The 14,215-nt window shown below is 37.4% G+C and overlaps 1 protein-coding gene across 1 annotated transcript; it reads left to right on the forward strand.

Moving 5' to 3' along the window:
* Nucleotides 1–217: 217 nt before the first annotated feature.
* Nucleotides 218–13,763, forward strand: MMP7 (matrix metallopeptidase 7). Its single transcript, XM_036859864.1, has 6 exons — nt 218–507; nt 3,006–3,232; nt 3,318–3,466; nt 4,833–4,961; nt 10,834–10,995; nt 13,458–13,763. The coding sequence occupies exons 1-6, from the start codon at nt 391–393 to the stop codon at nt 13,484–13,486; spliced, it is 813 nt and encodes a 270-aa protein (XP_036715759.1). The 5' UTR covers nt 218–390; the 3' UTR covers nt 13,487–13,763.
* The last annotated feature ends 452 nt before the right edge of the window (nt 13,764–14,215 follow it).

Consider the following 14,215-nt stretch of genomic DNA (forward strand, 5'->3'; position numbering starts at 1 on the left):
TAAGATAAAATATGTCCTGAATAATGCTCCCCAAATTTTTAAACTGAGAAGACATGTCTAAGTAGCAATTTGATTCTGGCAAATAAAATGTGTTAAATTTAAATTTTCATGGGTCAAATTTACACAGAAGACAGGTGGGAGAAAAGTCTTTTGAAAGACAAACACTTTGTGTGCTTCTTGCCAATAAGAACGTAATACTTCCTTATTGTCATTAATAAAAGATAATACACACTTTCAAAGTTCTGTAGACACTAAAAAGAAAGAAAACACTCAAATGCGTCACCTATTGCCACATTCAAGTCTGAGAAGCTATATAAATTTCTCCGGCCTCTGGCAGAAAACACCAAACCAACCGTTAAGTCCGAGAGCAATCATCTCTGGACAGCAGCTATGCAGCTGGTTGTGCTGGCCGTGCTGTACGCTGTGAGTGTGCTGCCTGGCACCCTGGCCCTGCAGCTTCCCCGGAAGGCAGGAGGCATGAGTGAGCCGCCGTGGGAACAGGCTCAGGTATGTCACTGGCCCACTCACCTGGGCCTCCACAGGCTCACCATCAGCATTAGCAAGTATGTTCTTCAATTTTAATAATTTTTCTGATTATATAGGTAATATATGTTTTAATCAAGTAGCTGTTAGGAGCAAGCTTTGGAGCCTGCCCAAAGTAGATTCAAGTTCCAACTCCTCCACTCAACTGTGTAGATGAACACAGGAATGCTATTAAACTTCTCTGAGCTTCAGTTTTCTAATTTGGAAGTTGGATAATATAATGATATCAACCAAACGGGGGTGTTGTGAAGCACTTAACAGAGTATCTGAGACAGATTCAATAAGTTGAAGTCCTTATTGCTACTATTATGTATTGTAACTTGAGATTTTTCTCATAAAGAGCAAAGTGTTGCCTCTTAAGATGAGGACTGCTTGTGATGGAGAGACTTGAAAAGAAAAAATGAGGGTATAAGCTGCAGTCCTCCCACTGACAAGCCAATGATGATGGGCAAGGCATGAACTTCTGACTTTGTTTTCTCATATATCTAATAGAGATAATAATATTGTGCTTTATACCTCACAGGATTATTCTAGCGAATAAAGGAAGTGGTAACAATACCAACTAACATGTATGTAACAATTACAGATTATAAAGTACTTCATATACATTGTGTCATTGAATCCTTAGCTCTATCCTGGGAAAAAGAAGAAACCAAAGTAAGGTTAATTCACATACTTGCTAATTGTAGAGATAAGAGTCAAGGACAAGTTCTGGTTCTTTCCAATATACTACTTAATAAGTAGCCTAATAATTGTAGGTAATTATTACCTGGTAAAATAATGGGACATCTACTCCTACGTATTGGTTATAAATTTAAGCTTTAAGCATAAGAAAAGTTGTGTTTTATTTCACACTAACTTTGACTTTTTAAAAGTCCATGTAATACATTGGACTGAACCATATGAAATTAGTGATATTTGACAGGTTTCTTTTTCTCCAAAAGAGCAATTTCATATGGGTCCACCTAATGGACTCTGCAGAAGGAGTACACTTGTAAGAGTATTGAGTCCCTTTACCCCTGGTGCATGTTGCCAATAAACCAGAGGGAGGTTCTCTAAGTTTAAAGGAAGGCAGGAAAATTAATCTTAAGGATGCAGAGAGATTTCTTTCAAAGGGTGTCTTTGTAAAGCCTGTAGCTCTGGAAGGGAAAAAAATGAGCTATTTGTTTTCAAATCAGGGATTAATTGCTAATTGTCATAGGTGAACAGCAAGTGTTTGTTGTATTGAATGAAATACAGTCGTTGGTAACAGGAAGACAGAGCACAATATTGCTAAGGTTACTTACATAAAGTGCATACTCCTAAGCGATTCTCAGACAAGTAACCATTACCACCTACTCCAAATTAGACTGCAAATGAGTGAGCCAATGTTTAAATCATTTCAACGATATTATCACATATTATATAACACTGTACATTTTTCTGATGAAATGGGCTTTGGAATCAGAACACAAGTTCAAATACCAGCTCCTTTGGTTACTCATGGGGTGACCTCGTGCAACTTATTTCACTCTTCTGAGCCATGATTCTTCAAATGTGAAATAGGAAAATAATGCCATACCTTACTTCACAGGGTGGTTATGAGGTTTAAATGAGATAAGTAATGTAAAGCTCCTGGTATAGTCCCTGGCACTAGTAAGTGCTTAATAAAAGTTCTTTGCTGCTGTTGTTATTTCATTCACTTTCTATTTTTTCCTATTTAGGCTGCTGGACTGCCATCCTCATACCCATTCACTGGTGTCCTTTAAGAAATTCCCAGGGACCCAATTGCCCATCGAATACACCTGAGAGACCTGCTTTATCCTGCAGCCTCACAAAGAGGGTTTTACTAAGGATTTAGCCATGGAAAGAGCACTGGCCTGGCAGTCAAGAAACTCAGAGCCAGTTCTGCTACTAACTTAACATGTGACCCCAGGGCAAATCATTTACTTACTAAGAGTTTTGATTTCTTCACCTGGAGAATACATACATTAAACAAAATAATGTCATAATAACCTTTCCCAGGACTAAAATGTTAAGACCTTTAACCTCAGCTGGGACCTGATCTCCAGAGAATTTTAGAAAGGGCTGGGTGACTTTGGATATCCCCATAGGGTCTCTGATGTCAAGAGGAGGTCTCAGCTGTGCCCCTTGAGGGCACACTGGGCACTCTTCCTGACTGGCTATTACACACAAGTCTATGTTTTATAAAGTATACAGTGTGTTTCTCTTCAAAACATTTAATGGGATAAAAGAAAAATGGAGGGATTCTTTTGCTCATGAAATGAAATGGCAGTGCTTCATCATCAATATTAAATTTTCTTTTCATTAATGCACTCTTGTTTTACTTGGTTACTATGTAAGTATTCTGCCTTCACACTACTATCTGGGTCCACAGGAGTCAGAGGCAAAGATGTGCAGACTTCTGAGCTAAAAGAAGACAATAAACAAGAATTATAGATCAATTACTCTCTTTCCAATAGGACTATCTGAAGAGATTTTATCCATCTGACTCAAAATCCAGGGACCCCAATAGTTTAGAAGTCGAACTCAAGCAGATGCAAAAATTCTTTCGCCTGCCTATAACTGGAACATTAAGCTCCCATATTATAGAAATCATGCAGAAGCCCAGATGTGGAGTGCCAGATGTTGCAGAATATTCCCTATTCCCAGATCGCCCAAAATGGACTTCCAAGGTAGTCACCTACAGGTTAGTTTTGCTTTGGCTCATTTTAGCAAAAACAATAAAGCCTATTTCCTAAAAGGTCAAACATTGTTTTCTTGTTTTCTACCAGGATCGTGTCATATACTCGAGACTTACCACATGTCATAGTGAATCAATTAGTGGCAAAGGCCTTCAACGTGTGGAGCAAAGAGATCCCACTGAGCTTCAAGAGAGTTAGTTGGGGAATTGCTGATATCATGATTGGCTTTGCAAGAGGAGGTAAGGAAGATTCCTGCAGGCTGATCCTGTGTGCTATTTTGCTTGTTGCTTATATCAATGCCCTCCTCTTTCTGGGATTTAAAATCTTTAAAGAGATATAGATAGATGATAGATGATAGATAGATAGATAGATAGATAGATAGATAGATAGATAGATAGATAGATAGATCTCATTAAAGATCAATGTTCTTACACTTTTTCTAGTCCATTAACTTAGAGCCACTTTTTATAGCACAAGATGGCAAACTATGGCCCATGAGCCAAATCTGTAAATAGTTATTAGAACACAGCCATGGTCCTTCATTTACCTATTGTCTATGAGTGCTTTGGGGCTACAATGGCAGACTTTAGCAATTCTGACAGAGGTCTTCAAGCCCACAAATCTGGTCCTTTACAGAAAATGTTTGCCAACCTCTCTTTTGTAACATGAATCATGATATACATATATATGTATATTTAAGGGACAGTTTAAAATATATCTAACTAACATCAACATTAAACCAAAAGAAGAGGTTACAACTTCCAAAGGCCTTAAGTGGTCTCCAAGAAGTGAACAGTCCCTGTGGCTTATTGCCAACACCCTTCATGTAGTAAAAAGTAGAAAATAGAGAACTTTCATATTAAAGGGCTTAAGGAGATATAACCCATATACATGAACTGTTATTAATTGCTGGTGTTTCATGGTGCAAATTTAGAGGAAAATGCTGCTCTTTTTGGCCTGCTTTAATGTTAAACTTCCTGGGTGCTGTGAATTTAGCCGAAATTTGAGCTTCAACCACAATATCAACAAGACTGAAGAAAACCTTACAGAAAAGCACTGACCATGGCACTCCATGTTTTTCAAGAACTAGATAAACTGGATATGGCCTGACACCAATTTGAAAATAAATGTCTCTGCATCACAAATCAAAGCACTATCAAAATCTATTTTAAGACACCTTCAGCACAGTTCTTCAAGAGACTGTCTACTACACCCACAAAGAAAAAGCTGGGTTTTTAAGAAAACGTATACTAAATGGTATGCAATTACCTGCTGAATCCAGTACTCAAACTCATTCTCTACTCTGCCACCATCCAGCTAAGGAAAATGATCAAATATAACACTTAGATGCCACCATAAGTAGGATGTGAATGTATTTAAAGTCCATATCAGTAAGCTTTCAACATGTGGTGGTTATCAGGGATGAGCAGTGGTTCTGTGAAAGAAAAAGTCCCTGTGACAAATAAACACTCAAACCACCCTGTGTATGCAGCTGACTGCTTGGGCTAATCTTTCTAACCTCAATTATCATGTACTGTAAACTAAAGGATGAAATGACTGGAGATAAATTCAGTCACTAAAGGCAATTACCCTTTTTTCTTTCAGCTCATGGGGACCCCAACCCATTTGATGGGCCAGGAAACACACTGGCTCATGCCTTTGCACCTGGGCCAGGCCTGGGAGGAGATGCTCACTTTGATGAGGATGAACGCTGGACTGATGGTAGCAGTATAGGTACAGCATCCCATATCTCTTCCACTACATATCCTTCTTAAAATCCTGAACTTTTTATATCTTAACTATCTTTAATTTGATAATTGAAAGCAATTAATAATAGTTATTGAGCCCTTGCTAACTACCACCTCTGTGCTTTAAATGAATTATTGCATTTAATATGCTCATAATGCTCCATATATAGAAGATGGATACTCAGGCTACAGTGTCAAGCAATGTTGGGTTCAATTTGCTGTACCTCTACCAATTACTCACTTTGTGTCTTTGGGCAAGTTATTAAACTTCTCTGAGCCTCAGTTTCCTTATCTATGAAATGGGACTATAAGGATTTAGTAATCCCTCACAGGATTGCTGTTTGAATTAAATGAGATAATGCTTATGCAGTGCTTAGCACAGTGCTTGGAATATATTAATAATTCAATAAATTATAGCTCTTTTGTATATATCTCCAAAATAAGTTTTTTAATAGAAGGAAAAAGAGGAGCAGAGACTATGATATTTGAGAAGTATATACAGTTCTGATATTATTCACTGTTTTCCAGAAAGAACCCACACCATAACCCAGCCCATTGTATTCATCACTTTACAAAGTAGAAGATCATAGACAAAACAGAAAACTAATGAAGAGAAGCTCTAGATAAATAATCCTAATTGGAGACAATGTTTTTTAAAAAGTGGCTACTAACTGGCCCTGAAACAGAAATGAGTACTTGTGTTTGGCAATGGGAATTCACCACTAAAGTGATGCCTTGCCGTGAAAATCTAACCTATTTAAAATTATGACACTGCTTCCGTTTCACATCTTGCATACCTTTTTCATTCTTCCTTCTACCCACTCAAGGTAAGCTAAAGACAGCTTCCTTCAATCTAATGCACCACAATTGGAACTCTGGCCACTCAAACTCACACACTCACACCTTCCCCCTTATTTGCAAAGCCTTTCTATGAGTCTGAGGGAGAGAGAGCACATACATAATACACTTTAACAAATCAAAACCAAATCCCAGCATCGCCTGGAGTTCCTGCCTTATGGCCGTGCTTTCTCAAAGCCAACTTTCTCTCTCCTGCTATTCAAAGTCACTATCATTTATTGAATAGCCATTATTATTTTCCAGATATTGGGAAACTCATTATGACAAATCGACAAGGTAGGAATTATTATCTCCATTTAACAGATGAGGAACTGAGACTCAGAAATACCCATTAATTTGTCCAAAGTTGTCCAGCTAGTAAGTAGCAGAGCTGGGTTTCAAAACCAGGTATTTATACAATACTTATAAGCCTTTGCTTTCCTCTACTGAATACTGCTATCTGAGTGATTACATGAGAAGAAAATAGGCAGAAAAACATTATATTAAAAAAACAAAAGGTGATGAGATTAAAGCACTACTATTCTTTTTTTTAAAACTTTATTGAAGTATAGTTGATTTACAGTGTTGTGTTAATTTCTGCTGTACTGCAAAGTCATTCAGTTATACACATATTCTTTTTCATATACTTTTCCATTATGGTTTATCCCAGGATATTGAATAGAGTTCCCTGTGCTTTACAATAGGACCTTGTTGTTTATCCATCCTATATATCATGGTTTCCATCTGCTAATCCCAAACTCCCAATCCTTCCCTCCCACACCCCCACCCCCTTGGCAACCATGAGTCTGCTCTCAATGTCTGTGAGTCTGTTTTTGTTTCATAGATATGTTCATTTGTGTCATATTTTAGATTCCACATATAAGTGATATCAGCTGGTATTTGTCTTTTTCTTATTTCACTTAGTATGATATCTCAGGTCCATCCATGTTGCTGCAAAAGGCATTATTTCATTCTTTTTTATGGCTGAGTAGTATTCCATCATATATATGTACCACATCTGCTTTTTTTTTTTTAACATCTTTATTGGAGTATAACTGCTTTACAATGGTGTGCTAGTTTCTGCTGTATAACAAAGTGAATCAGCTATATGTATACATATATCCCCATATCCTCCCCCCCTTGCATCTCCCTCCTACCCTCCCTATCCCACCCCTCTAGGTGGTCACAAAGCACCGAGCTGATCTCCCTGTGCTATGTGGCTGCTTCCCAATAGCTATCTATTTTACATTTGGTAGCGTTTATATGTCCATACCACCCTCTCACTTCATCCCAGCTTATCCTTCCCCCTCCCTATGTCCACAATTCCATTCTCTATGTCTGCATCTTTATTCCTGTCCTACTCCAAGGTTCTTCAGAAACTTTTTTTTTTTTTTTAGATTCCATATATATGTGTTAGCATACGGTATTTGTTTTTCTCTTTCTGACTTATTTCATTCTGTATGACAGACAATAGGTCCATCCACCTTGCTACAAATAACTCAATTTCGTTTCTTTCTATGGTTGAGTAGTATCCCATTGTATATAAGTGCCACAACTTTTTACCCATTCATCTGTCGATGGACACTTAGGTTGCTTCCATGTCCTGCCTATTGTAAATAGTGCTGCAATGAACATTGGGTACATGACTCTTTTTGAATTATGGCTCTCTCTGGGTATATGCCCAGCAGTGGGATTGCTGGGTCGTATGGTAGTTCTATTTTTAGTTGTTTAAGGAACCTCCATAGTGTTCTCTATAGTGGCTGTATCAATTTACATTCCCAAAAACAGTACAAGAGGGTTCCCTTTTCTCCACACCCTCTCCAGCATTTGTTTGTAGATTTTTTGATGATGGCCATTCTGACTAGTGTGAGGTGATACCGCATTGTAGTTTTGATTTGCATTTCTCTAATGGTTAGTGATGTTGAACATCCTTTCATGTGTTTGTTGGCAATCTGTATATCTTCTTTGGAGAAATGTCTGTTTAGGTCTTCTGCCCATTTTTGGACTGGGCTGTTTGCTTTTTTGATATTGAGCTGCATGAGCTGCTTGTATATTTTGGAGATTAATCTTTTGTCAGTTGCTTCATTTGCAAATATTTTCTCCCATTCTTAGGGTTGTCTTTTCATCTTGTTTATGGTTTCCTTTGCTGTGCAAAAGCTTTTAAGTTTCATTAGGTCCCATTTGTTTCTTTTTGTTTTTACTTCCATTCCTCTAGGAGGTGGGTCAAAAAGGATCTTGCTGTGATGTATGTCATAGAGTGTTCTGCCTATGTTTTCCTCTAAGAGTTTGATAGTGTCTGGCCTTACATTTAGGTCTTTAATCCATTTGGAGTTTATTTTTGTGTATGGTGTTATGGAGTGTTCTAATTTCATTCTTTTACATGTAGCTGTCCAGTTTTCCCAGCACCACTTATTGAAGAGGCTGTCTTTTCTCCACTGTATATTCTTGCCTCCTTTATCAAAGATAAGGTGACCATATGTGCGTGGGTTTCTCTCTGGGCTTTCTATCCTGTTCCATTGATCTATATTTCTGTTTTTGTGCCAGTACCATATTTTCTTGATTACTGTAGCTTTGTAGTGTAGTCTGAGGTCAGGGAGCCTGATTTCTCCAGCTCCGTTTTTCTTTCTCAATACTGCTTTGGCTATTCAGGGTCTTTTGTGTTTCCATACAAATTGTGAAATTTTTTGTTCTAGCTCTGTAAAAAATGCCATTGGTAATTTGATAGGGATTGCATTGAATCTGTAGATTGCTTTGGGTAGTATAGTCATTTTCACAATGTTGATTCTTCCAATCCAAGAACATGGTATATCCCTCCATCTGTTTGTATCCTCTTTAATTTCTTTCATCAGTGTCTTATAGTTTTCTGCATACAGTCTTTTGTCTCCTTAGGTAGGTTTACGCCTAGATATTTTATTCTTTTTGTTGCAGCAGTAAATGGGAGTGTTTCCTCAATTTCTCTTTCACATTTTTCATCATTAGTGTATAGGAATGCAAGAGATTTCTGTGCATTAATTTTGTATCCTGCTACTTTACCAAATTCATTGATTAGCGCTAGTAGTTTTCTGGTAGCATCTTTAGGATTCTCTATGTATAGTATTATGTCATCTGCAAACAGTGACAGTTTTACTTCTTCTTTTCCAATTTGGATTCTTTTTATTTCTTTTTCTTCTCAGATTGCTGTGGCTAAAACTTCCAAAACTATGTTGAATAAGAGTGGTGAGAGTGGGCAATCTTGTCTTGTTCCTGATCTTAGTGGAAATGGTTTCAGTTTTTCACTATTGAGAACGATGTTGGCTGTGGGTTTGTCATATATGCCCTTTATTATGTTGACGTAAGTTCCCTCTATGACTACTTTCTGGAGGGTTTTTATCATAAATGGGTGTTGAATTTTGTCAAAAGCTTTTTCTGTATCTATTGAGATGATCATATGGTTTTTATACTTTAGTTTGTTAATATGGTGTATCACATTGATTGATTTGTGTATATTGAAGAATCCTTGCATTCCTGGGATAAACCTCACTTGATCATGGTGTATGATCCTTTTAATGTGCTGTTAGATTCTGTTTGCTAGTATTTTGTTGAGGATTTCTGCATCTCTGTTCATCAGTGATATTGGCCTGTAGTTTTCTTTCTTTGTGATATCTTTGTCTGGTTTTGGTATCAGGGTGATGGTGGCCTCGTAGAATGAGTTTGGGAGTGTTCCTCCCTCTGCTATATTTTGGAAGAGTTTGAGAAGGATAGGTGTTAGCTCTTCCCTACATGTTTGATAGAATTTGCCCGTGAAGCCATCTGGTCCTGGGCTTTTGTTTGTTGGAAGATTTTTAATCACAATTTCAATTTCATTGCTTGTGACTGGTCTGTTTATATTTTCTATTTCTTCCTGGTTCAGTCTCAGAAGGTTGTGCTTTTCTAAGAATTTGTCCATTTCTTCCAGGTTGTCCACTGTATTGGGATAGAGTTGCTTGTAGTAATCTCTCATGATTGTTTGTATTTCTGCAGTGTCACTTGTTACTTCTCCTTTTTCATTGCTAATTCTGTTGATTTGAGTTTTCTCCCCTTTTTTCTTGATGAGTCTGGCTAATGGTTTATCAATTTTGTTTATCTCTCAAGAACCAGCTTTTAGTTTTATTGATCTTTGCTATTGTTTCCTTCATTTCTTTTTCATTTATTTCTTATCTGATCTTTATGATTTCTTTCCTTCTGCTAACTTTGGGGTTTTTTTGTTCTTCTTTCTCTAATTGCTTTAGGTGTAAGGTTAGGTTGTTGGTTTGTGATGTTTCTTGTTTCTTGAGGTAGGATTGTATTGCTATAAACTTCCCTCTTAGAACTGCTTTTGCTGCATCCCATAGGTTTTGGGTCATTGTGTTTTCATTGTCATATGTTTCTAGGTATTTTTTGATTTCCTCTTTGATTTCTTCAGTGATCTCTTGGTTATTTAGTAGTGTATTGTTTAGCCTCCATGTGTTTGTATTTTTTACAGATTTTTTCCTGTAATTGATATCTAGTCTCATAATGTTGTGGCTGGAAAAGATACTTGACATGATTTAAATTTTCTTAAATTTACCAAGGCTTGATTTGTGACCCAAGATATGATCTATCCTAGAGAATGTTCCAGGAGCACTTGAGAAGAAAGTGTAATCTGCTCTTTTTGGATGGAATGTCCTATAAATATTTATTAAGTCCATCTCGTTTAATGTATCATTTAAAGCTTGTGTTTCCTTATTTATTTTCATTTTGGATGATCTGTCCATTGGTGAAAGTGAGGTGTTAAAGTCCCCTACTATGACTGTGTTACTGTCGATTTCGCCTTTCATGGCTGTTAGCATTTGCCTTATGTATTGAGGAAAGCACTATTATTCTGATTCCTCTTCTAAACCTTCTGCTTTTGTGTAGGCCTGGAAACAAATAAGCAAACTATGGAGAATTTAAATAGTTAGGTATTTTATAGTTATTTTATTTTTATTATCTATTTTGATTTTATAGTTATTTTTTACAGTTACTGTATGTCTCTTTGGTTGCAGGAATTAATTTTCTGTATGTTGCGACTCATGAACTTGGCCATTCCTTGGGTCTGGATCATTCATCTGATCCTAATGCTGTGATGTATCCAACTTATGAAGAAGGTGATTCCAAGAATTTCAAACTTGCACAGGATGATATCAATGGAATTCAGAAATTATATGGTAATATTTATGATTTCCGTGTTTCCAATATCTCCCTAAGACATTGCCTCCTTTGGGTAGGCTTGAATGAGAAAGGCTGGGAAAGAGGTATTTACTTGGAAAAACACACTGGAACTTTTATATCCAAAAGCCTACTGAGGGGAGAAATTTGAGACATTAGATACTTGAAATTTAATCATGCTATTTTATACTATGAGGATATTGATTTTAAATTTTCAGTAATACAGTATCATTTGGTGAAATCATGAAAATGACACTGTCAAGCGTTTTTTTAAGCTGCCACTCACTCTTCTCTCTTGCTTGGTTCAAATACTTTAGGGGAGCCTCCCCCATAGGGATGGACAGAGGAACATAACACCTTCCCCCGTAGCTTCCCACTCCCAAGGGTTTGGTCCTAGGTGCTTAAAAGTTACCCAGGGCTTCCCTGATGGCGCAGTGGTTGAGAATCTGCCTGCCAATGCAGGGGACATGGGTTCAAGCCCTGGTCTGGGAAGATCCCATGTGCCACGGCGGAGCTGGGCCCATGAGCCACAATTACTGAGCCTGCGCGTCTGGAGCCTGTGCTCCGCAACATGAGAGGCCGCGATAGTGAGAGGCCCATGCACCACGATGAAGAGTGGTCCCCGCTTGCCACAACTAGAGAAAGCCCTCGCACAGAAATGAAGACCCAACACAGCCATAAATAAATAAATTAAAAAAAAAAAAGTTACCCAATTTTTCCTGCCTGTATATATGCATAGGGAAAGGGGTTAACCATAGACAGTGACGTCTTATAATCGCTGGTCATGACGGGTATGAATATACCATGTCCCAATCTACACTTTTTTGTTTTAATCAAGTTCCAAATTCAATTTAAAAGAATAAACTGATTTGTATTTGCTTGATCAACTCAGAAAGAGTAATGTGAGAAAGGAATCAAAGGACAAGGATAAAAAGCCATGTCTCTGGATAAAGATGAGAATAGTAAGAATCAAAGAAGCTAAATAAATCGTCCAAGGACAAGAGGCTGCTGAGTTCTTGAACAAAGATTCCAAGCCAGGGCTGCATGATTTCACATTCTACTTCATATTTCAGCCTATCACTACTTAGTATGCTTCTAAAAGCAATTTGGAAAAGAAAATACATAAGGAATGATATCTTTAAGTACACAGATATAATTAAACCTTTCCGGCAAAATACCAGGACGATAAGAACATACGGCAAAAAGATAACATAAGAGTCTCTGAATGTTCAGAAGAGCAATGAAAGTGCTTCCACATAATAAATAATGTAATGTCCTCAGGGGGAAATTACTCCTGTAGGATAATGGATTTAAGCTATCAGTTGAACCTATAACTTACTATCGATCAGCATCTCCCAAATTGTGTTCCCAGAACACTGGTCCTACCAGACAATTCCCCAAAAAAAGATGCTTTGGAGAAACAAGTTAAAAAACCACTACTTACTGTATTTAAGGTGTACAGGATGTTAAAAAGGATCTAACAAACTGTCATTTAATTCAGCTCTTCCCAAATTATAATCCTTTTTGTGGCACACCCATTGAGCCCTCTCAGAATAGCATTTCAGAGAACACATTTTGGAAAATACCATTAACCGTACCACAAAGTTCTGACTTAAGGAGCTGCTGCTGTCCAAAAAAGTTCACGAAACACTGCAATTGTTGGTAAAGTCAACACCAACAAAACAGAAAATAGTACCTCCCCTTATATAAAACTACGGAACTCACAGAATACTCTATGGCATGTATAACTATCTTTGAACCTTAAGAAAATTAGAAAGGGCCTGAAAAATGTTCTTTGGCAGACTGATTAGATTTAACATAAAGAAGATGGATTAGTGCATTAAATCCTTAAGTATTAGACAGTGAAGTGCCTCTAGTCAAAGTTGGAAAGAGGTAGCTTCTGGACAAATGAAAGTAAGATTTAATTACATAGGTTTTTAATGTAGGTAGTTCATTAATACAAGAAGTGATGTGAGCAGAAAATATAAACTCAAAAGAATGTGATTAAACTCATGGATATAAAATTCCCAATGTTCCTTTCAGAATAATAAAAATAATAGCTAAAATGCATCAAGTTTTTATAGTTTACCAGGCATTTCACGTGCAATAGCTTATTTAATTCAACAATCCAATGAATTGTTACTGTCCTCATTTTACAGGCTGGTAATCTAACATGAAGAGAGGCTAAGTAATAACTTACCCAAGACAAAATGGCTGGTAAAATGACAGGGTGAAAAGACAGGGTGCAAAGATATCTGACCACCCAGGGACTACACTCCATACAGGGTTGCCTTTTTAGCCTTTGGAGGTTGTTCTTCAGAACCGTTGTCCCAGGCACAGAAACTGGGCTGGGTGAACGATGGACTGTACATACTGTGATATTTCTTGTGTTTTTATAGTCTTAGGATTTTTTAATATGTTTTATACATTGTCAGATTGTTCTTATTTTGTCTCTTCACAGGAAAGAGAAATGATTCAAGAAAAAATTAGAAACTTCAGGGAGAACACACATTCATTCATTGGATTCTATATAGTTGTTCCCAACCAGAATTAAAGAACACTGTTGCTGCACTCCATTTACCCCTTGCTGCCTCCATCCTTGTATTGTGGTTGGTTTTTGTACATCTCTCTCCCCCTCCGGGGAGAAATCTTTTTATGACATTACTATGTCTTACTCATCTATGACTCTCCTCAAGCAACATGCACTTGGCGGATGTCAATAAATGTTAAGTACATAGATAAATAAAATTTTTATTCCATGGTAAAATGATTTCTATTTGGAAGTACTGTTTCTGTGGCAAGAGAAGATATGCTATACAATGAAATCAGACTAAGACCAGAAAAAAGAATTAAATAACCCCACCACATTATTTTGGGTCTTCAGCTGCACCTCACCCTATCACCAGTTGGGTAAGGTATAGTATAGTGTAGTATAGTATAGTATAGTATAGTATAGTATAGTATAGTACAGTACAGTATAGTATAAACCAAGATAGTACAACCCAAAGGTACGTTAAGTTCCCCTCATCCTTTGGTCCAATCCCTCACTCTGAGTATTCTGGGAAGTCCAAATCTTCCCACAAAATGTGTGTGAATTCCCAGGGATTTACAATCTCATAGTCCCTTCTGGCACCAAATTCCTGCCCCTGAACTGACTTCATGGCATCTCTCCTACCACAGCTGCTCTGTGTTCCCTTTCCTCTGCCCCATCACAACCCA

Source organism: Balaenoptera musculus, chromosome 8 (assembly GCF_009873245.2).
Source record: "Balaenoptera musculus isolate JJ_BM4_2016_0621 chromosome 8, mBalMus1.pri.v3, whole genome shotgun sequence".
NCBI classification, from domain to species: Eukaryota; Metazoa; Chordata; class Mammalia; order Artiodactyla; family Balaenopteridae; genus Balaenoptera; species Balaenoptera musculus.